This window comes from Bacillus rossius, chromosome 8 (genome assembly GCF_032445375.1).
Source record: "Bacillus rossius redtenbacheri isolate Brsri chromosome 8, Brsri_v3, whole genome shotgun sequence".
NCBI classification, from domain to species: Eukaryota; Metazoa; Arthropoda; class Insecta; order Phasmatodea; family Bacillidae; genus Bacillus; species Bacillus rossius.
In genome coordinates this window covers 52904693-52929826 of record NC_086336.1, presented here as the reverse complement: position 1 = coordinate 52929826, position 25134 = coordinate 52904693, and the positions used below count along the sequence as shown (strand labels likewise).

General features: G+C 39.7%; 1 protein-coding gene across 1 annotated transcript in view; it reads right to left on the bottom strand.

Annotated features, from left to right (window-relative positions):
- Window positions 1–1242: 1242 nt before the first annotated feature.
- LOC134534942 (protein groucho) overlaps window positions 1243–25134 on the bottom strand; it is a 166103-nt gene continuing 142211 nt past the window's right edge. The window contains exons 10-18 of the mRNA XM_063373681.1: window positions 15304–15357; window positions 13294–13449; window positions 9911–10141; window positions 9082–9161; window positions 8217–8466; window positions 7653–7832; window positions 5346–5630; window positions 3326–3484; window positions 1243–2960 (exon numbers count right to left, since the gene is read on the bottom strand). Coding sequence (XP_063229751.1) covers window positions 2853–2960; window positions 3326–3484; window positions 5346–5630; window positions 7653–7832; window positions 8217–8466; window positions 9082–9161; window positions 9911–10141; window positions 13294–13449; window positions 15304–15357 — 1503 coding nt within the window. The 3' untranslated portion in view covers window positions 1243–2852. The remainder of the gene's footprint in view (window positions 2961–3325; window positions 3485–5345; window positions 5631–7652; window positions 7833–8216; window positions 8467–9081; window positions 9162–9910; window positions 10142–13293; window positions 13450–15303; window positions 15358–25134) is intronic.

Here is a 25134-nt window from a genome sequence, read left to right as displayed (position 1 = left end):
TGCAAACAAACTGTTGTGCAACTGGACACACATATTAGTATACACTTGAGAAAAACAGCAGAACTCCTCTAATGAGACAGTAAAAACAATCCTCACTGTGTGGCAAACATCCCGTAAAGCCTCTCAACAGGAAAGGTACGCACTAATTCAGTAGCAGTTATCAAAAAATAAATTGTAAACCCATTTGTTATGAGTACACACATGTACACTGGAGATGAACAACACATAAATGGATAGATAGAATACCTGCACACACAAAATTTAATCTTTCTAATCAGTAGCAGCTAAACCAACACACCACTTATATGAGAAATGACGTAAACTAACCATGCAGCCTGAGTTTTTATTAATGTGATGTTATTTTTGAGCAACAACAATCAGTTTGCAGACACCCATTGAACTATTTTACGTTTTTCAGTTATATTTTCATTCATCATAAACTTTTGTAATATGAGGATTAAAAAATTATGAGTTTTCTCATCTCAGTGACCAAACTGCATTGTTTTTAAAGTAAATTAATGCAAGTGGGCAAACCTAATTTAAGTAGTTTAAAACATTTTTGCAGTACGTTAGGAATGTGTATGTTTGCAAAGCAGACGTTTTATAAGTTAAACCAAGGTTTTGAATACAAAACAATGAGTGTTTGACAAGTGCTACATGAAAACATACCTAATTGTCATCAAAACATCTGCATGACAAATAAAATATACTATAACTCAATTTACCAAAATTTAGACTAAGGAAAATTGAAAGCTACCTGACAAGTAATTTAAGTGAAAGTAAAAATTGACATTAGCACAAGTATACTAGGCTTGTACTTGCACAGAAAGAAAACACATTTTGATCTGGATGCTGTAATCGCTAGTTGGTTGTTGCGTCGAGAATGACGACTCACATCTGCCAAGAGGTTAGGATATGTGTGACTGATGTGTAGCAAGTTGTTGTAACGTTGCAAATCAAATTCTTTGTTGTCATTACTCATTACCAACATACTGTATCTAACATAATTTAAATCAAAAACCAAAACTGGCAATAAAATAAATTTCATTTAATAAAATGCTGTGCAATGCAACATTAGCCCAGGCTAAATTTTGTAGAGACACTAGGGCTAACATCCCATCAAAAACTTCAGGTTATACCAACTTCAACACTAGGGAGAAAAAAAAAATTATACTAATACATTATTAGTGTGCAGTAGATTTATAGAGAGTACAATAAATTATTTAAAAAAAAAGTGTTTAATTTTTGGTATCTTATATTTATATGTATTGCTTCACATCCACCCCCTCCCTCCCTCAATGCTCCTTACCAATTTTTTCCTATAAACTATTTTATTTTGTTAATTAATTTAACAGCATCATAAGAAATCAGTTACGTGAGGAAAATTATGGGGTGGAAAGGGAACCAGAATATTGAATAAACTGCCCTGAACAACATGTTTTTTTTCAACTTTTTCACAGAGGTATGAGACCAATGTTGGGTAATCAAGTTATTAACCAACCAAAACAACCAACTCTTAACAAAAATAAAAATGCAATTTTTGTAACTTTTTTAATCAGCAAAATAAACTTTCAAAGTGTGTTAATTAATCGACGCTAGACTGTATCATTGGATTAACCCTCATGTTTGCAACCCTCGGGAGCACGTCAACAAGTGAGTACAGCTTGGTAGTTCCTGTTCTCGGACTTGCAACCCTTCGTTAAGTCACTACTACACCAGCATTTGTACTTTGATGTAACGTATTCATACTGCAGCGTAAGGCAGCAAACATTTACATAGTTATTTTTTTTTTTTGCAAATTGCTATCATTCAGGATTTTATCAAACGAACCATAATATGTATGCTTATATTTCTGTGTTTCATATTCATTACAATACAAAACAATATTTCCTTAGCCATCATTGTGATGGAAAAAAAAAATTTTCTTCACTAGGTGTACATTTGATAACTGACCATTTGAAGAACACAAGAAATGAAGTTTTTAAATAGACGTGTATTGTCAGGAAACAGAAAGATAACCAGTTAGCTCAATTATAGATGTACAGTTCTCTCAAATAGCAATTAAGAATTCTGGAACTTTGAAGTGAAATTAATGTATGTAATGTTTCTAGTACTATCACACATTGTAATACTGCTTCATTGCTTAGTTAATTTAAGAGTTCTATCATAACATGAACACAATGCAATGGAAAAGTAATTATAATGGACAGAACAAAATTTTTACAATTAAAATAAAAAATACAGTATTATAATCATTCCTTTTACAAATATTATCTTCTTTCTGCATTCTTTTCAGAAGTAACAATTGAAACACAATTACGAAACAACATAATGTATTGATTATTCCATAAGTTGTATTTCTTTGATATTGCTGTTGCTGCTACCATAATGAAAAGAACTAGGTATTTGTGCAGCCTGACTAAAGACATTCATACTCTAAAGCCGTTCCATTTAGAATCTGTCTAGTACAGCATCACACAGTGAAAATACTCATACCAAAAAATAACAAAAATATAAACTCCAGTCAGCAGTCACAATGCTAAAGTTTCTTGCAAAGAAAGTTATACGTACGTAGATTGGGTAGCACTACGTAAGTGCAGTAACACACAACATTCCATCCATAGCTCACAAAGTGCTGTAAAAATTTTAATGACACAATCTTAAAGAAATGCCTAAAGCTTCAGTTTTTCTATTTTTCCCAAAATTGTTTTGCATTACTGCTAGCAAGCGTTTCGCCTGAACGACTAGACACGAGTGCAGTTCGTCGTGACGACGCAACCCCCACGACAGACACGCTGATAACATTTAAGAAAACGTTTCTTCTTTTACACCACGTCCGCAAACCACAGTTGTCAATAGATGACTTCGTACACTGTCGCTTTCTTGTCCCCCGACCCGGTCACTATGTACTTGTCATCTGCCGATATGTCACAGCTCAACACGGACGACGACTCTTTCGACTGGAACAAAAACATTAACGCAATAAACGTGCTATCTGTGTTATAAAATTTTATATTTATCCCTAAGAAACTCACAACGAAGAGATGCTCAAAAATTGTGACTAAAAGTATATTCTTACCTGTCAATCTACTCTTAAAAGTAACTGCATGCAACATGCCTAACTTTGCCATATCTGAACAGAAGTTGGCACTCAAAAAAATGACCAGCAACAGATTATTCTGCTGCGAGATGAATTAAAGCTAAGAGCATTTCACAAGCACATTCACCTGTACATGTATGTATGTATGTACGTATGTATGAACACAGCAACAATGAAAGCCTAGCTGAAGACGATGCGAGCAACAAAGAGCAACAGAGAGCACACCTGGAATATGGAGGCACCGTACGGAGTGCGCCAAGCGTTCAGCAGATTGTCCTTGCCCGTGGACACGAACCACTTGCCACAGGTGGCAAACCTGAGCGACAGGACGCAGGACTCGTGAAGGTGCAGCTGGTACTTGTCTGGCTTGGCTGCATGCAGCACCTGCAACACAGTCCATCCACACGTTAGCTCACTACCGTCAAAAAAAACTCCTTCGCTGCTGCTTACAGTTCCATTGAATCCTGTCATTTTCAATTAGGCCCTATAAATGTGTTTGCACGAGTAGGCAGGAAACTGAATGATACCTTTTCATCTAGATGAGCACTGTATCTTTCAGTTTTCATTCAATCAAAAAAACAAAATAGTGCAGCATCAGGCTCTACAATAGAAATAATAAAATAAATAATACATTGGGAAATGAACTTTTAGAGCAGAGTAAACTAAGGGAATTATGAGTACCTGTCACTTCTAAATTAACATTAAACAGGCTTTTAAGATGGGGTCTCACATGCCACGTTTAATCTTTCTTAACTTTTATATCATTACCATTATTTAAAGGCTATTTTAAAAAAATTTAATTCAATACATACATCTCTTGCTTTTGATGTTCTGTCACAAATACTCTCAATAGATATTTATGAAGTTAAATACAATTGCTACAAAAAGTGGCGCAAACACTTGCACAACTTTTTGCACCCATCGGCCATCATATAACAATTAGTATATATCTGTTGAAAATAATTGTGACAGAACAACAAATGCAAAACATGTATAGTGTTAAATTTACAGATACATCCCTTAACTAATAGCAATGATGAAAAAAGAAAAAAATAATCACAAGTGAGACCCCCACCTAGCACAATGGAATGCACAGGGTTGGAGGGAATGGGAGTACCTTAATAACACGTACCAGCTCGTGGCAAAATCCAGCTATAAAAACCTGAATCACCCAATGGGAGACCGCCACACGACGTAATCGAGGTCATGTGAGTGCCAGACGGCTCGTCCGCAGACTCACGATGGGCGTGAACAGCATGTGCACAGTAGGACACTGCTGGCTCGACACTGAACGACTTATTTGCCAAGAGAAATGTAAAAACACGTGTCGTGGCAGGTACAATTGTCCGATAGCACCTTGTATGTTTGAGTTTTAAGGCAGCAAATTTTGATATGACATTACTAATGCAACTGAATATTACAATTTGGTCACAAAATATGCTCATGGTGTACTGTTTGCAAAGAAATGCACGCAGCATTTTCAGTTCCGTCGGCAAGTGGTACAACGTTGGCCTACGTCAGGATTTTGTGAAGGAGCAGGATCCAGTATAAATGTTAATATTTTTTTATGAGCAATTTTTTTTTTAATTATTGAATTTTAAAACTGAACATAGAAACTGAACTGATGATTTTACTTCAGAAAAAAAAAATGAACATATAATATTTTGGTTTTTATTGAAATGTCTTAAGTCAATTTTTCGATGATTTTGTTGAAACCAGTCATAAATGCATGAAACCAACATGTCAAGTTTGTATGAAAGACAATGCTTACAGTAACACATGTGCATTGAATACTGACTAACTGGAAACACATTTCCTGCCGCTTCTGTGGATGAGGCATGTCGGGCTATAATGGAGATTACAATAATCCTTCCAAATCTCTCTGGAACCTTACTCAGGGGCGTAGCCGGGGGGATGGGGGGGGGGGGGGGGGGGGTTAGGGGTTCAACCCACCCCCCCCCCCCCCCTAGCACCAAATCTTTAATTAATTTCTTATTCATCACTCAAACAAATTTCATATTAAAATTAATAAAATTTTTACCATTACAATGTTCAAATATAAGTACCGGGAACTGCTACAATAGCACTATTTTACACCTTAAAATCCAAATTTTCCCGGGGGAGGACCCCCCGGACCCACAGGCTTTAATACAGGGGGGAGGGCCATGCTTCTTAACACCCCCCATACACAAATCCTGGCTACGCCACTGCCTTACACAGACAGCTAAGTCGCTACGCCCGTCACCTCGACGTTGGAGTTCTCCATGCCCACGGCCAGCCACTCGCCGGTGGGGCAGTAGCCCAGGGAGAATATCTGGGAGGAGAAGTCGTGCTGCTGCAGCTGGCGGCCCTCGCGCAGGTCCCAGGACCTGACGGTGCTGTCGAGGCCGCCCGTCCACAGCTTGGTGCCGTCCGCGGATATGTCGATGCAGGACGCCCCGTCCGTGTGCCCCTGGAACTGCCGCACCAGCGCCTGGTTGTGCAGGTCCCACACCGCGATGTTGCCGTCCGAGCAGCAGCTGAAGCACACCTGCACACGGCACACGCCCCGGGCCGTCAGCACACCGCCGCACCGCCGCTGCAAGCAACTACAGTCAGAGGACAGAGCACTTTAAGAGGTGGGTGCAGGGCCGGCGCGTCCGTACAGGCGAACCAGGCGACCACCCAGGGCGCCAAGTAGCTGGGGGCGGCGCAGCACGACACATAACAGCTCATATAATATGTTTAACGATTATTGAAACTAGATGAAAATGGATTTTTGTAACGGTTTGGAATGTTTATATTGACATAAGTAATTATTTAAAGTCCACGGTGACCTGTTTATGATTTGTAATAAGTAAAAAAGTAAAAAAAAAAAAAAAAAAACACAAGCCTGCTTACGTTTGATTGTTGACAAAATCTTAGGCTTACGTGATGTATTTTGAGGAAAGGACAATTTTTTTTTGTGGTGTCCGTCCGGGAGGGGGAGGGGGGGCCCCGGCAATAAGATTTTTCGCCTAGGGCGCCAATTTACCTTGCACCGGCCCTGGGTGGGTGTTGAAGGTACCGGGTTCTTTCTAGATTTTTTTTTTACATTGCGGTACTTGTCTTGCAGAGATTTTGTTCCAGAATTAAGTACTTTGCATCAGTTCAACAACTTAGATTGTATGTGATCAAGTGCAGGGACGGTTCCCAACCACTGACCATGGCTGCATGTGGCTGTCTAACACAGTGAATCAAACTAAAATAAATAAATTTAACAAACAAGAAAATTATTGGTGATGGGCATAATATTAGGCCAATATTTTGGTATAAATTTTAAAATTTAAAACATTAACCACAATTCATGAACAGATTTGTGTAAAATCAAGATGTACATCTCAATTGTACATTTAACATTTTGTATTTACACACTGAAGCGAGACACACTTGCATAAAATAGAAAAATAAACAACAATCTTGTTTTGTAATTGTTCCACGTATAATTCCTTAATTTAATCCTCAATAGGTTAAAGAAAAACTCACAATATTTCTAGCATATGGAAAGTAGTGCCACAGATAAAAGTTAAATTTGAATAATCTTAATTGAAAAATACTTAAACAAAGTTTCACACAGAAAATGTAATTAAGCCAAACAAAACAGTAGATAATTACAGAGAAAGACTAGAATCCATAGCCTAGTCAATGAAAATATATGTAAATGATTAAATAACACCTTAGAAATGAAGTTATGCATGACACCAAACATCATTGAGAACCATAATATTGGCAACAACAATTCAACGAAATAAGTCTTATCACAAAATTTTAGTGGTTCTGTAGTTTACGATTTCTTATTTATAGAGACAGGATTATAAGGTGAATAGCAATAAAACCGAAACGAATGCCAATTAATTGCATAACATCAAATTGCAAGTTAATACACCATATATCACCAAAATGCAGTTATATCATAGAATTAAGTAACTTTATTCAAATGATAAAAAAATTAATATTTTATTTTTAATGTATGAAATTAAAGGAATGTCACTATTTCCAGACAAAAAATTGTACTAAAGTGTATGGATCAGAAAAATTAATTTAATTGGTTTTATTGTGCATCTCTTATCGAATCACTTTTAAACCCCAAATGCTCGCTAATTAATTTTTATGGTTTTGAATGTATCTGTTTTAGACCAATTTTTTTTACAAATTATTTTACAGTGAATGCAGAATATTAATTTCACTACTATTTTGGTAGAGTAAGTATTATAAAACAGCTTTTATAGAAATTAAAAGTAAAAAAAATCGAAATCCTGCTTTAAAAATTAAATCAGACTAAAAATAAAACCACTAAAACTTGTCTCTACTTATTCATAAAAATGTGTGCATTACTATAAAAAATTATTTCACTTCAGATTAGTACAACTAAACTGGCAATACTCAGTAGATATCCTGTATTGCTGATCACCACCTTACATTTAGTTTCCATTCAATAATACAACGACCGGATCACGAACGCGCTTGTGAATGCCTACTGACGCGGACCTCATCAAGAACACGAACCACAACTGGGAAACACGAGGACCGGCACCTTGGTGTCCGGACTGATGGCCAGGGCGTAGCAGGCGGGGGCGTTGGAGGTGAGCTCGGCCTTGATGCGCGGCGTGGGGGACACCAGGTCCCAGATGCTCAAGTTGCTGGCCTCCCCGCCCACGATCAGAGTCCGTCCGTCCGGCAGCAGCTTCACCGACCGGATGTAGTTGTCCCGTTGCTACGCAGCGAGCCACGGCCGGACATTAGCGCATTTCGTGTCGTGAACAACAGTGAAGCCTAGCAGTAGTAGTGACACCACCCTGATGGGCCAACAGTATTGACACGTTAGTCTGGCGGGACTTGCATCACAGTGGACTCGTATTGCAACATTCCCGTTTGCTAAGGTTACTCTAAACTTGAGTCTGATTTTCAATTATATTTTAAGAGAGTAAAAAAAGATAGCATCATGCATGAATGACGAGAATATAAAAACGATAATAGAATAGCAGAATGTAATGGGATTAGTTTTGTCGGGTAGGTATTTTCATTATGAAGACCCGAATTAACAGAAATAGTCAATACAGCATGTAGTTTACACATCCACACGTCCAGAGAAGCTCACCAGGCAGTCGAGCTGCGAGACGGGGATCTTGGAGCCCGGCTGGCTGATGTCCCACACCTTGACGCAGCCCTTGCCTCCGGTGTACACGTACTTGGTGGGGTTACTGATCGTCACGGCGCACACCACCTCCCCGTGGTTCAAGGTGTTGATCTGCCGCGCGTGGCGAGGGATCCCCGGCCCGATCAGGGCGTCTGTTGGGAACGGGACGGGTTGGAGCTGGCCTTCTCCGTTCATGTGGAAAGAGTACGCCCTGGACAAAAAAAAACACCATCCAGCATCCACTCTTCAAGGCAATATCAAACCATTACTCCAACAGAACTTTAAATGAACTCTTCATACCAAACATGAGAATATCAACATCAAATTTACGTATGGTCTGAAAGATGGGGAGAAATTAACATTATTAATAACTGTAACACCTTTTAAGTGACTAATTGTAGTCACCATCAAATCCTGGCCCCTACTTATAAAGTGCACTAACTTGTGCGGGGTATTAACATCGCACAAAATACTTAACCTCAGCAATGAACGTTGGTATACGACACTCGTGAGATATGTTATTCGTTATTTTGAAGTGTTAGTATTCAAGGTCGAATCGAATATGAATAGTTTATGATTTAGGGTGAAATTCCAACTGTCTGAAAACTCAGTTATAGAAATATGACTAAAAGCTATGCAGTTCAATTATATGTTTTTATTTTTTTGTGCTAATAATGCTGCTTCAATGGTCACAATGTGTTTCAAATAAGGTGTACATTAATGTATGATATTAAATAAAAAAGAAACACATCAGTAATTTTACTATCAAAGCAATTGTAAATTGCTGCAGTGGAGTTCTCACTGATCATTCCCACTGCATACTTACGGCTTGCCGCCAGGTATTCCTCCTAGGCCGTTTGAACCAAGACCAGGCGTCCGGACATGGGGGTGGGGATCATAGCCAAGCTGGAAGCAGTACCAAGAGTACCAACAGCAGCTCAAAAAAAAAACCTTCATAGGAAATTCATGTGACCTATTGCTTTTTTTTTAAAAAGTACATTCTCTGCTGGTATTAAATCATTACTTTGTGCATTATGTCTGAAAGGACCAAAATCCAAAATTATTATTAATAGAAGACAAACACACTTGTTGTACATTATCTAATTAAAAATACTTACAAAAAAAAAGCAAATAGAATATATAATGAATTTTAGTTAGTTTGACACAAACTTACTCAGTGGGTTACATACATACAATCATGCCTGATGACCCCATTTGACAACAGAATGGGCAAAAATAATTTTATTCCTGATGGCTGTTTTCCACCAATTAAACCCAATATTTTTTTTAATTTATTAGTACTGTTCAGGCCCAAACAAGACTGCAGTACTGTTTGTCAGATTTTTTAAAACCAAAAACTATCAAAAATAATATTTTTCCAGGTAACACATTACGCTACTAAGATCTCAGGAAAGCACCCAATTTTTTTTTACCAACACTGTGTTTATTCAAGAATGCATAACATTGCAACTTCTGTACATATTTTGATGGGTTTTTATTTTCATATCAGATATTTGTATTGTAAATGTACATACAGCATACCTGAAGTATGGTCTTGGTAGAACAAATGAATAAACAAGATATCTTGAAACTAAATGTTGCATTAAGTGACCTACTCAAGATAACCTACAAGACATGCAGACTCGCAGTCTCACCATGGCGGGGCGAGAGTACGGGGAGGGCGCGACACTGTTGTAGGGGCTACTGTCACTGCTTCGGGAGCCCCCAACCGCCCCAGCCGACACCAGGGAGAAGGGAGGGTAGGCCCCCGGGGGCAGCACCACCCCGGGCACGCCAGACTTCACTCCACTCGAGCCAGGCAGCGCGGCTGGCACGGAGCAGGTTGGGGTCGGGACCTTGCCCACTGGTGTGGATGGCTTGTCTGCCTGCGCACAGCGACCACCACATACTAGCAGGCTCCCACCACTTGTCACCGCACACTAGCACACTCCCACCACTTGTCACCACACACTAGCACATGCCCACCACTTGTCACCACACACTAGCACACTCCCACCCCCTGTCACCACACACTAGCAGACTCCCACCACTTGTTACCACACACCAGCACACTCCCACCACTTGTTACCACATACTAGCACACTCCCACCACTTGTCACTGCACACTAGCACACTCCCACCACTTGTCACCACACACTAGCACATGCCCACCACTTGTCACCACACACTAGCACACTCCCACCCCCTGTCACCACACACTAGCAGACTCCCACCACTTGTCACCACACACTAGCACACTCCCACCACTTGTCACCACACACTAGCACACTCCCACCCCCTGTCACCACACATTAGAATATGCCCACCACTTGTCACCACACACTATCACACTCCCACCACTTGTTACCACACACTAGCACACTCCCACCACTTGTTACCACACTAGCACACTCCCACCACTTGTCACCACACACTAGCACACTCCCACCACTTGTTACCACACACTAGCACACTCCCACCACTTGTTCCCACACATTAGCACACTCCCACCACTTGTCACCACACACTAGCACACTCCCACCCCCTGTCACCACACATTAGAATATGCCCACCACTTGTCACCACACACTAGCACACTCCCACCACTTGTTACCACACATTAGCACACTCCCACCACTTGTTACCACACACTAGCACACTCCCACCACTTGTTACCACACATTAGCACACTCCCACCCCCTGTCACCACACACTAGCACACTCCCACCCTCTGTCACCACACACTAGCAGACTCCCACCACTTGTTACCACACACCAGCACACTCCCACCACTTGTTACCACATACTAGCACACTCTCACCACTTGTTACCACACACTAGCACACTCCCACCCCCTGTCACCACACAATAGCACACTCCCACCATCTGTCACCACACACTAGCACACTCCCACCACTTGTTACCACACATTAGCACACTCCCACCACTTTGTCACCACACACTAGCACACTCTAACCACTTGTCACTACACATATAAAATTTTGAGTTGACGATGGTTTAGGGGTCTATGGACCATGAAACGAAAAAACATACTATATAAACATTTTCTGAAAATGACACCATGGTAACTGCTTTTTGAAATCTACTAAAACTCTTCAAGAAAAGAAAAGCAAAAATGAAGTCTGATACTTTCATCTGACCAAAAACAGTGAGAATTTATTAAACAGTTGTTAGCTCTGCATATATTAACGAAATAAATAATTTCTGTTTCATGATTTATGAACTTTATTTCATGAGTATAAAACAAAACAAAATAAAAATATCACACAAAATTTCTGTACTAGCTACAGTTATTAAAAAAATTTCTGAGAAATGATTGAAAGGCAAAAAATAAGAATAGAATTAGTCTTATTTTAAAGGATTTAGTATTCACACTTGCAATTATGTAATATATATACGTATATTAGGCTTCATTTCTATTGCTAGATTTTGGTCTGTTGCCATACACAGGAAAAATTAATGCAAATATGTTCACTGAATTGGTATTATAAGGATCACAACAGCCCTGGGCCCATTATATCAGACATTATTTAAGTCTTGTTTTTAAAAACTTGAATTGCGTTGCAACACTTGGTGAGAGAAGGCACTTGCCTAATTGCTGCAAATGTCTCCTGCACTGACTTCAAGTAATTATATATTATACTGTAATCGACAGTCTATTAGTAATTTCCATGTTCATCTCAGTCTAGTAATAACTGTAGTGATACATAACTGTTTGCATAAATGTTGCAAACTGAATGTCACACTTCAGTGCAAGGCGAGTGTGATTAACTGAGAGTCTAAACTTTATTTTACTACAAGAATGACAATTCAAACTAAGGAAAAAAACCAAATTCAGAGTTAACATACAAGTTGACATACAGCTTTAACTGAATTAGTGATTGTACCTCTGTATTACAATTAAATGGCAACTGTGCACAAAAAATTAATAATATATAAATCTCTGTGACTAGAAACAGTGGAAGATAATAAAAACAGTTTGCTCAGAGAATTATAAAAACCAAATTCTTAAATAAATATCAGTCAAAATAATATTGGCTTAGTAAATAACTTTAAAAAATATAAAAATTTTAAATACGAAGATTCTCCGAGCAGACTCTTTGTATTAACTGTTTTATGGTACTAATATGCCTGGAAAGAACTTTTCAGAATCAAAAGCACACTGAAGAACTGGACACATTTGTTTTATGACTAAACAATATTACTATGCTTGATTTCAATGTGATAAAGATATATACTATAGTATATGAGTGATATATAACTATGACTTACGTATAATTATTTTATTTTAAAGAGGAAACATATTGTGATGTATCATTGAAGAAAATACACACAGACATCTTCACATCAGTATTGTACAAAATGTAATTTCAATACATATGTCAGCCTGACAGTATGTATAAATTTTTAACACCCTATTAGCCAAAATAACCACAATCCTCTTTAAAAATTGATCTACTCTGCACGTTTCCTACAGATAGATGTTCAGGAACAAAGAGAACACAGAAATCATCAAGGCTTACAGTTGAACTTTAGGGTAGGTGTTATGATCTCACCCTAAGGATGACAATATAAACCATTAAACCCCCGCAACTCACCAGATTGTCCATAAACTTGGCTAAAGCCCAATACTGCAGATGGTAAAATAGTGACAAAGAAACATGATTCATTAGAAAAAATATTCTGTTTTGGACACTGTTTGGTAACAGTGAAATCTGATGCAGAATAAAAGTCCAGCATGAAAAAAATAATCAATAAACATGTAAAAAAAAAAACCAAATATTTTTTTCTTTACTGTTACTGCACCCTTATAATGGCTTGAGGCCTGATCAAACTGGTTGTGGGATGCAGGGTTGCCCCGGTTGCAGTCCGGGGAGCGAGACACGACTGCAGTACTGATGGACGGTAATGACTGGTGCGAGGCGGACGGAGGGTGAGGGGAACACAGGAGGAGGCTCAGAGGGACGGCAGGCTCCCCACCTCCCCTAACCCCCTCGTCAAGGTGCCGAGATCTTACATCTTTACTTTTCAGGGAGGGTGTGGAGCGGCTGGAGCTGGACCCACTGCGACTGGGCGGCCGCTCGGACTTGACGCTGCCCATGCCGCCCGCCTTCTCGCCGTTCTCCCTGATGTCCCCCGGGTGCTCCCCGTTGGGGTGAGGCGAGGAGGGGTCCTGGAACACATGCCCGTACTGTACCCAGGCTCGCAAAACACTGCAGCTACCAGCTCCAACTACTATCTACTTAACACTGACTGACTGAAAGACAATGCACAGCCTAAACCAGTGGACCAGTTGAAATTAGGAGGAAATATTCCTTGAGTACCCTACGGATGCACTAGGAAGGGATTTTTGAAATTTTATCCCTAAAGGGAGGGTAAAGTTTGTATGAAGCGAAGTAACATCATGAATTCTCAGAAGCTGTAAGACCTACAGACTTTAAATTTGGCCAGTATATTTCTTTTGCTACATAGACATTGGCTAAGAAAGATTTTACAAAAATCAGCTTTCTATATAAAAGGGTTGTGGGGGCGTAAAAAGATCAAAATTAGCCATTTTTCAAGTATATGTCCTAAAGAGTACAAATTCAGCAGTGATGTACCTTATATCAATATCAATCAACTAAGAATGTGGTTTTCCGAAAATTAGCTCCCAAGAATGCTTGTGGGGGTCTGTTAAAAAAACATTTCAAGTATTTCAACAGTAAGTTCTACAAAATTTTGCAGGGCGTTAAAGATCAAAATTTCTCGTTCAAGTATATTTCCAACAGACTTGAAACTATGAAGTAATGTTCGTTATATAACATAGCCATTATCTGAGAACGAGGATTTCCAAAAATCATATCCCAAGGTTGATTTAGCCTGGGAAACACCGGGTAATTCAGCTAGTCTATTTAATAAAACTCTAACACTGACTTTCTGACAAGACAACGCACAGCTTAAACCTTTGGATATAGATGCATAAAAGCTTTGCAAAGGAATACCTTATATAATGTGAGCACTAAGTAAGAATTTTTGAAAATTCATCCCCTAAAGGAGTTATAAAGGTGATGAAAGTTTGTAATTTTTGAAGTTAGAAATATGGAAATTGGTGTCAAAAAAAAAGATACAACTGACTTTTCCATCGGACACACAGCTAGTCACTTAATATAAATAAACAATTAAATGAGAAGTGTACCCTTAAGGGGCTCGCCTTGTCAGAGGTGTATTTGGGTTAGTGAGGTGGGATGACAGGTGTTGGTGCTTCTAGGTGCAAGACTCTGAACTAGCGTGCAGTCTTACCATCATGCATAGGGCAACTGTAAGATTTGAATGGTAACCATTACATTATATGGTAAAGAAATGAAGATAAAGGTGTAATGCAAATGCTTTCAGTGCTTTCAAGAATCTGTGCTGGATGTTTAATGCTGAAATATTATTCCAACACACGTTTTATCCATTTTTGCTCTCCTCAAAATATAGTTTAATAAAAAAAAATACGGGAACAGACCTACTCTTCCACCCTCAGCATATTTCTTAAATGCTTTTCGTATTTCTGGTATTTAAAGTGCGTGTACAACATTCTGAAATGAATCGCTTGTGAGGTGGCCAGGTGTCATGAGACCCTAAAAATTTTTTTTATTAATTAGTAGTTTATTCTGCTTAACATTTTGATGACAGTGAGGTTGTTAGAAACTGATGTGTAAAACATAAAAAAAATTCACAGATACTGATGGTAGGGAATAATTCCAGTCGTTTGAAACTGTGGGAATCCTTTTACATGTTAATTTTATATCCTTTCATACTATATTATCTCATTATTGTAACTGAACTATAAAGAAAGTACTTAAACTAATAGTAAGGATGTCATGCTACAGTATGGTTCAAACATGAATCATTACTAAGCCGTAGTAAATTTTACCTGTATGTTTCTTTGCAACAAGGCATTATAAAAGATCCCTATTTCTCTGTGATGTGTAAAGGTAAATCGGAATAATCTGTCAGTAAGCAATCATAACCATGACCAACAAGCCACAGGGGAGACGGTCACCTCATTAGCGACGTCCACTACGAGGTCCTGGTCGCTCTTCTCGCCGTCACTTTCCTGCAACAAGCAAAACCCCAGCTCGGTCCCAGTTTCAACGGCAACTCTCACATGCCACGCATATACACTGCTCCAACTCCTCCGCTAAACACATCACTGTCACATTCCTCAATACACTTACAATGACACTTATAAAACTAACTCATTACTTATTCAGCATGTAGGGTTGATGGATGGATGCAATCAGGGGGTTTATGGGAAACTGAAGCCCAAGCCTCTTTTAGTGTACTACAGTTTATCAAGCTTTGCATCATTAATACAGAGTTTTATGTTGCATGACAAAAAAAAAAAAACATAGTAAAGATTCAAACTGACATCATAGAATAAAAATTTTTCACTAACATCAAATGCTTGCTGCTTTAGTAGAGCTGCAAAAGAGCAGAGCCGTCACAAACGGTACCACCATCACACTCTCAGTTTACTGCACTTACGCACTTTGTTTTCTCAAACACTGACAATCTTAGAGTACGCAAAGTCATGTAATTCAGAAATATGTTATATATGAATACGTCAGTAATATAAATTTTCTATAAAATGAGGTGTGGCCTGGCAAAGTTTTCCAATTTACCACCCCCACCCATCTCCATGCCCCCCACACACACTTCCCAAAACCCTTCTAGGAATGGCCCTGGATTGAGTAAAAGTTAATTTTAAAGCTGGCTTGATGAAAAGGCCAGCATAAAAAATATACTATTACCTCTTTCTCCAAATACTTGCAAACATGGTTGGTGGTGCACGTACTGTGAAGTCCTGTGTTGTTTCTGAGTACTACACTATAAAATAAAACTGTGCAAGGTTAAAGTAAAAGGTTAAGGTTACCAAACAGTTTTAAGTTTGCATAACTAATTTTGCTAACCTAAATTGTTACATGGTATTTTGTAAAAAATTTCAAGTTATGTCTTAAGCTTGAATCTTTGGTCAAAAAAGCCATGCATGTTCATGGAGTTTTAGTCCATGAAGTGAGTGTGTCTATTCTGGAGTTCAAGTCAACTGGTTAGCAAAATCAACTGTAGCTGTATATTTATGCCTCTACAGGGGTGTCTGCAGGGAGTGGGGGTATGGGAGTGGATATATCCCTAACCCCCCAAAATCCTAAAAATCTATCATTCCCACCAACAAAAGGAAAAAAAATTTGAAAGCAAAAAATCCCCCCCCCCCCCCCCAACCTAGCCAATGAAATTCTGTATACGCTCCTGAAGGTTAATACTAGAAATCTGTTAAATAGCTTGAAGGAAACTTGCTGTACAGAATCATAAAATACCACCAAGAATTAAGTATTGTTCAACAAAGATGTTAAACAACAAATTAAAAAGCAATTAGCCTTAAACTTCATTATAACAAAAAAAAAAAAAACTATCCATATGAGAAAGAGGAAGGTGAAGGGGTACTCTCATTCTGACTTCCAGTATTAACATGGCAAAGATAGATGGCACACTCCAATTCCCTAACTTCTTACCTCCCTGGTTAGTGATCACATCACTGTGTACTCTGAACAAAATGCAATGAAATGTAACATAATATTTAAAAAAAAAAAAAAAAACTGGAACGTATAAATTATTCTAAGAGTGGAGAGGCAAAATTAAATTTTTATATCTTTGAATAATGGTTATAGCACGGTGAGATTTTTAGTGATATAGTATGGATATTGCCACAGCAAAAGATGTTAAATACGGTATTACCAGATAATCAAGATGGAAGACCCGTCTGGTGGAATGTTTTTTTCCTCGAGGAAAAGTATTTGTTTAGTATAAACGTATGTGGATGTGGGGCTTGTAGAGGGAGGGAGGTGAGGTTTACTTGCAAGGGAAGGAGAGGAGAGGGGAGCGAGAGGCGGGGGCGAGAAGCTCTGCTCCTCCAGGGGGGGGGGGGGGGGGGGGCAATTTCCTCCGCCAGGCTGCAAGAGAGAATTTGATCAGTGTCAATTTCCTCCAGCGGCAGTTTTCAGTTCGGGCGCTCTCCCCCAGGTCGCCGGCAGACTTTGCACTGCGACTGTGCCGCTGGGGGGCGGCAGGGAGGGGGGGTCGGCAGGATATGAAGTGACCTCCGCCGGGTCCTGCCCGCTGCCGCGCCCCTGTCCCCCCTACCCCCCCCCTCCCGGCGGGGAACCGTCTTCCTCCCGGGAGACCCTCCCCCCGCCATCTTGGACTTCTGGAAACACTCGGCCGCGCGGCTCGCAGTGCGGCTGGACACTTGCCGGAGGTTAGGCAGTGTGGATATATCCTTTCCCAAGAAATACTAAAAAAATAAACAAAATAAAATAAAAAAACAATCATTCATACCAAAAAAAAAAAAGGAAACAAATAATTTGAAAGCAAACTGCAGGCAAAGATATTATATCTCGTCTTCCCCTTCCCGGTCCAAAAACTTCAGAAATGAAATTCTGGGTACGCTCAACACAGCATCGCAACGCGGATCCGGAAGCTCGAGAAGGCACGTAGCAGCGTAGGGAACTCGAGTAGTTTTCCTCCGGTGATGGCTGCAGCCCCTGCGCGTGGGGAGGGGGGCGGGGGCGCAGGCCGGGGACCACGCGGGCCGGGGGGCTACAGGTTCAACTCCTCTCCCGGCCCCCCGTGCGAACCCAGGTAACCCTTGTGACAGTCTACATCGGCGCAATAAATTCTCTTTTAGTTACCGGTACCAAGCAGCTCAGATAAAATACATACAGCTATACATATATACGTGGTTGAAGGGTTGTGTTTTTTTTTTTTACACCAGGGAGCTTCGCCCTTCCCAACCCCCGCCCCCGCTGCAGCAACGTAGCTGTTTTATTTTTTTTTTCCATCCCATTTTCCCTTTCTCCCCAACTCCGCACCCCCCCTCTCGCCACACCAGAGCGCCTGTATTCATCCTCGCATCTTTCACCTCCTCCCGCCCACAACCCTTTTCCAACCCCCGCACACAGGCGCACATCTCTGGTTCCAATCCACCAACATCCATCCACTGCCACCCCTCTTCCCCCTGCCAGCCCCCTGAGCCAACCGCACACGAACATAGCGCGCCTGACTGCGGGGAACAACGACTAAGGTCCGCCAAACGAAATTCTCTGCTAAAAAAAAAATTGCCTTATCCGCAGGCTGGGCAGAACCCTAGCTCCGAAAATACGTCGACTCTGGCCATATCGATAGCCCCGTCACGATTCGGTCTCACACGTTATGTCGGTTTTTTTCCTTCGTTACTTTTATTTAAGGGCTATTTCTAGAATTTTAACTTGATACATCCTTTCCAACTCAAATATTTTCGACAGATATTCACTTAGTATAATATCATGGGTAGAGTCCCGGAAATTTCGCGGATTCCTCTGGCCTCAGGATAGAATTCAAAGTTATAGGTGTGCTCGACCCATGTTTACTTTCCCATTGGTTGATTTCTTAGCGAGAACATTTTTATCCTTGTTATTTGGCACTACCTGATTCGCTTACTTCTCTCCTAGCTGGACATCGTGGGCTCACGGTCGTAGAGGGGCGTGTCCAGATAACTGCGGTCCAATCATGAACACAGTGCGACAGTGTGGAGATTTGCATTCTAGCTTGCGACTAAATGAATCCGCGAAAATTCCGTGGCTCTAACCATGGGATAGAACGTCGCGCATGTGATAATTATTACAAAGACTTGTGCGTCTTTTTACACCTATGATATTACACTTACATACGTTGAAAATATTTGAGGCAGAACAATTGCACAGGAGGTATAGAGTTACAGTTTTAGAAACAGCCCTTCAATGAAAGTAATGATGAGCAAACAGCCAGATCCTTAATCGGTTCCTTCAGGATCAACCCTGGGTGATCGCAGTGTCGAGGCTCAGTCTTACGCAAAATTTGTTAGTTTCTTTTCTTGTCGTTATTGTAAACTACGAAATTTTATTGTAAATTTATTCCGATAGCCCTGCAATTCTTGCTGGGCCCCAGACTGTCTACCCATAAATCACTGAACGTTGTTTTCCAGATGATAAAGGTCACGAAAGTGATCATTATCATGGACACTCGCGTGACATTTTGCCGCTAATGAATAATTAGTCAATGTCTGTTCAGAAAATTTCAGACGGAACATGAAATGCAAGAGAGCTATCGAGATAAATTAACATGAGAATACATCAATTATTAAATGACAAGAAAATGAAATAACAGAAATGGCGCGCGAGACGAAGCAGATGACGAGCACAAAAGACAAACGTAAACAATTACAATAACGCCTGTAGTAGAAGCCATTTTTTTCCCCCGAGACCAGCGGAAATATTGACCAATTAATACATAATTGACAAAATAAAACTAATTCCGCGTACCTATAAAGGCATGTAAAAGTCTTAAAATCCAATCGTGTCTTTAAACTAATACAATATTCGTTCTCAAACTGCTGCCAATTAAGAAATGAGTTCGACTATATTCGTTCGGAAACTAAATAAGTACTATATGTATTATAAAAAAAAATCGTGAAAGAAAAAAACAGACTGACGGACTCAGTTTTCTTGAGTCAATGGATAAATTTATTGTATTTTCATTATAAAAACACACAGTAGAAACTAAAATATAAATTTAATTATAAAAAAAATACAGCTGCAAATCAATCACGTTCATCTGCATTTTGTTAAGACAGTAAAGAAAAACACGAAAATTTACTAGCAGAGGATTGATTCATTCCTCGCAAGCCTGCAAACTACTTGTGGATTCGTGCGTTGGCCTGGGTTTCTGAACTTCGCCATGAACACAAGAGCGCAAGGACGCAAAAACGCAACAAACGCAAGGAAACTACGGTCGTTTATAAAAAAATACGCAAATCGCAAGACATCAACAAACCTACAACTTGAAACTGTAAAACTGTACAAAAAAAACCTTTTTCGTGGGAATTATTATAATTTTAAAATAGATGTTTCATATAAAAGTATAAAACTCTTAAATAGTTTGATTCAAAAATGTCACTGATAGCTATTTCAAAACATAACGCACGTGCTAAAAATAAATACGTACGCATATATAAAAGTTTTCGGAACGCTTCATTTCGAACATGGATGGCGAAAACGGAAGCTCAAACGCAAGAAGTTTTAATTTGGCAGATGCTTGTGCGGCTTTTTTTTTTTTTTTTTTTTTTTTTTTTTTTTTTTTTTTTTTGCGTGTTGCGTACTTTATAACTGGGCATTCGATAATGCGGTCTGTGTCGTGGCTCTAAGAGACGGGCGACATGCGTCGACGACAGGTCGTGTTCCGACACGCGCGCGCGGGACCAGCTGGTGGTTGCGTGGTCGCCTGGCACTGGATGTCGTCGGTTACGCGAACAAACTTTTACGAGGCGTTACGCAGTGGCAAACGCAGGAGGGAGGAGGGATAAATATCCCCCTACCCTCCCTTGAAGTTATGAATAAGATATGCGAGACCTCGGTGAACGCAGTGTGTTAGCCTGGGTGATACAAGGTCATCTGTTAAAACAGCAGGAATCACAAACTTCAAAGGCAGTGATGCATGCTAAAGTAACTGTTTGAATCTGTCTTTTTTCATGTAGGTATTTTGCATAGAAAAAAAACTTTTTTTCTCTCTCTCGCTCGCTCTCTATCTCTCTCTCCCAAATTCCCTCCTGAAATAAATTCCCGTATCCACCGTTGAGCTCATCTACCTTGTCTATTCACAAAACAGACATAGGAGACGCGATGAGTAGAACATTCCATCCGCCCCCCCCCCCCCCCCCCCTCAACCCAACAAGACGTTCCGGGTTAGATTCTGAATTTTCCCAAGGGAGAAACGTAGCGGACGTTGCTGTTGCCTATGGGTTTTCTCAAGACACTTCCGTCCCCACCACTTGCACATTCCGTCGCAACTCCACGCCTCAACTCGCCTCACCTCGTGCGTCCTCCAGGCTGGCCGGAGCGACAGGCCTGTGTCTCCTGCAGGGAGGCCGGCTCCTATTGGTTTCCATTCATTCACTTCCATTCATAATATAGAATGATACACTGTGTTATTTGACACGTAGTTGCCAAGCAATATACTGAAATCAAAGCGTTTCATCGCTGTTCGTGTTTTTGACGTGACAACGTCTAATAAATCGATGAACGCAGGCTGCACGCACGAAAAAAGTGTCCCGTAACGCACATTATCCCGTTACGTTGTGTCCCGTTACGCTCATTGTACGCTTGCGCCGCATCTTATCTCTCTTCCATTCGATTGGAACAACCATCGATTTGACTTTTTTCGAGGCACATTAAACTTGAAACACTCCCATTCGTTTCCTGCTTTTCCTATCATCGTCCTATCCTTGACAGAATAACAGATTGGAAGAAGTTAAATAGCAAACATGAAATAAAAGTTATAGTTAAAATAATCTCTTCGTTAAAGTATTAACCATATTTGAATTAATGAGTGAAAATAAAAGTAAATTTATCAATTAAATTGTAGATTTCATTTCACTCCTTCTTTGTATCCACACAAAATAGTGATAATTCAATAAAAATGATTCAATTTTATTTTATTCATAAAAGTATGCAATCATTTCATCAATGTTTTGTTATGACGTTGCCACGTTAAACTATCGTCCGTAAACCGTCTTTACAGACAACCAATGTTTTTTTCTCATTACATGCCAGTTTTCCTGCTGCGCTGCGCCCACCGCAGACAGCGCTCTACGTCGCTCTGCCCGGGTCGTCGGAAGTATTCGGAGCTCAAACTAGCATCGTGCTGGCGAGACGCACAAGGGATGACCGCGACACCACCCCGCAACCCCGGGGGGGGAGCAGGTGAGATAGGTTGCCCGACATCCCCCAACACTGTCATGTTTGGGGCGCAAAGTTGGAAAGTGAGGCCCTTCCCTGGCGCACTGGAGGGCAATCTCTACCTCCACCCCACCCCACCCAAACACACGCACACAACACACGGACACTACGAGGTGAGCGAAGATTTCACGCTAATGTAACATACGGTGTTTATAGTGACTGGAAAAAAGTCTCGGATTCACTAACCTTTATGATAAGACTCTACAGGCTTGCAGTCTCAAAGATGACAAATGTATTAATCATAATTTTTACACTTGACACGTTTATTAATTAACTACGTATGTAATGAGTGGTACGATAAGTTTTGTAGCAACTAAAATAATTATACATTTAAAAGTACAAAATTTCATTGATTTTTTTTATCACAGCCTGCTACATTAATGTGTTCTTCCGAAGCAGTGAAATCTGTAGCTGTTAAATATTCCAATTTTTTTTTTTGTTAAAAGAAGTCCAACTTAACCAAAAACGTTTGTAAATTTTTAATTAATTTTATTTAATTTCACTGCTGAAAGTTGTACTATTACATGGTAATAGCACAGACATCTTCGTGTTTATTAAGATATCTGCTATGAATGTTTAGTAAATATTTCGCCTTATGACAACCATAAACTTTTCATCTGTGGAACTTTAATAATATTAATATTTTTTTCTTTCATCTGCATTGTTGTAATTTTCGTTAATTTTTTTACCGTTTATTTTTTATTCTGACCATCTGTTTAATTTGTAAATTCAATTAATTTTATTCTAGTTCCTTACCGTATTGTTGTAACCAAAGGCCATGAAAGGATGTTATGAACCATATATATTGGGTATACACGTATCTCAGCCACACAGGAACAGGAAGTAACTTAAAAAAGTGTGATTTTTGGCGTTACTACGTGTAGGCTAAGGCCTGACGCCTGAACAATTAAAATTATTAAAAATATGAGTTTAGGGTATCGTCGGTTGTGTACATTAATGAAATTGTTACAACTAAATATCTTAACGAACTGTAAGTAATATTTACTTGGATTTAAAGCAGTTATGCCAAGTATAAGCCAATTTAAGAATTGCTTAGCTAGGGACGCCATAATTAAGCAGTGTCGCCATTGTTCAAGGCTTAAGCGGCCAGTATAAATTTGCTTACATGCTTATAAATACGTGAGATTTCTAGCCAAACAAACTATATTGTTGCAAAAGTTGATAAAACTGAACTTCAATTAGATTGTATATATAACATAATATAAAGAGAAGTAATTCTACTTAGACACCCAGAAGTCCTACTTTTAAGATAATCGTACTCCCGCTGAACTAAAGCCGTGTAATTCTATTTAAAATAGAATTTAACTTGATATTAAACTCTCTAATTTTTAACTCACTTTGAAATCATTTGATTTATGAACGATATAAATTTTGAAACAACTACTGGACTTAATTAAATCACTTTTGAACTTTTGGGTGTGATCTGTGCCAACATACATCCTAAGACATTTGAACTGCAAATAATCTCCAGGAAAGATTTGTCACAATATAAATTAAGTATTTTTAAGTAAATTCATATTTTATTGTTGAGTATTAAAATTGTTATAACTCCACCAACCTTAAATTCTTATACACACTTGGAAAGGATGAATATATACATTTCTTATAATATTTTCAAACTTACAAAAGATTCCTAATTATATCGTTGAATAATATTGTTAATTTTCATATGTATCAAGAGTCAGGTTCAGGTTATGTATGTCAGTGTATGTTTGTTATTGAAAGTGTTGCTGTGTTATGTTTACTATCTATGGTTCAAACTATTAAACTTCAGATTTTTCACCACTCTTTAAATAATCAATTTCCTATCCACATAATATACAAATTTCTTACTCCATAATTAAAATACTATATATTTCCATAGTAAACTACAGATTGGATTCGTCAGTTGTTACCGTCTACTATTGTTTATTTGTTAGAGCATTGTTTCTAAGGTTTTTATGCAATGTTATATTATTAAGTTTACGAAGGTATCAACAACACAGTACCTACACTTTTTTCCTCCACCCTGTACTGCCTTCTCTCCCTACTTCAACAATAAATTAAAGAAAGAGAGAGATAGAATTATTAGTGTAACAAAGGGAGGTGCAGAACAGAGGAAGTGGCGCCGCAACGTGTGGGGCTCGAAGAGAATCCCTAAGTAGACTACCTCTCCAAGGTAAAAACACAAGATGTCTGTTAATAAGACCTATGAATTGAGGAGTCGGTCAGAGCTCAGCAACAACCTGGAAGATCTCTCAGAACACGACAGTATACAGGAAGGATATGAGCCTGTATATCAACTGGTAATGGAGGTACAGCCTGAACCCAGCACACCAGAAAGAAATGAATGTCACAGAGAGAGTGGGACAGCTACAGCCACACCTACAGCTGCAGCTGAAGATGAGCAAGCAGCGAACATGACTCACACCACCACACCGACCGAGAACCTGCCGTCAACTGAGTGGTCTAGCATTATGTTGTTATTACAGAACGTGGCAACTATAACAAACCGGTTGGACGACAACGTGGCAGCTATCACCACCCGTTTGGACGCCAACGCTCTGGACAACGCACAGAACATGGCAGCTATCACCAACCGTTTGGATAACAACGCACAGAACGTGACGCAGCTTACTGAGAAGATTGACGGAGTCAGAGGTCAGCTGGACGCAAACCTTTGCGAGTTGAAGAGTGAACTCAACACCAGAATAGAGGTTCTAGATCATCAGCTGCAAACAGGCCTCAGTGACCTGGAGGGACGTTTGGATGCCAGATTACAGGAACAATGTCAGTCGGTGGGACAGCTGGCCAACCAGGTACTGACACAACAAGAAAGAGTTGAGAACTTGGAGTCACACACTACCTCCATGATTCGATCAATGGAACTGGTAAGAATAGAGGGGCGAGACCAGTCACAGCTACTCCAGCAGAGACTCGCACATATAGAGGAGACAGCAGTCACTCTGCAGTCACGAATGGAAACAGTAGAGTCAGGGGCAAGATCAGCCGCTGAACAAGCTGCT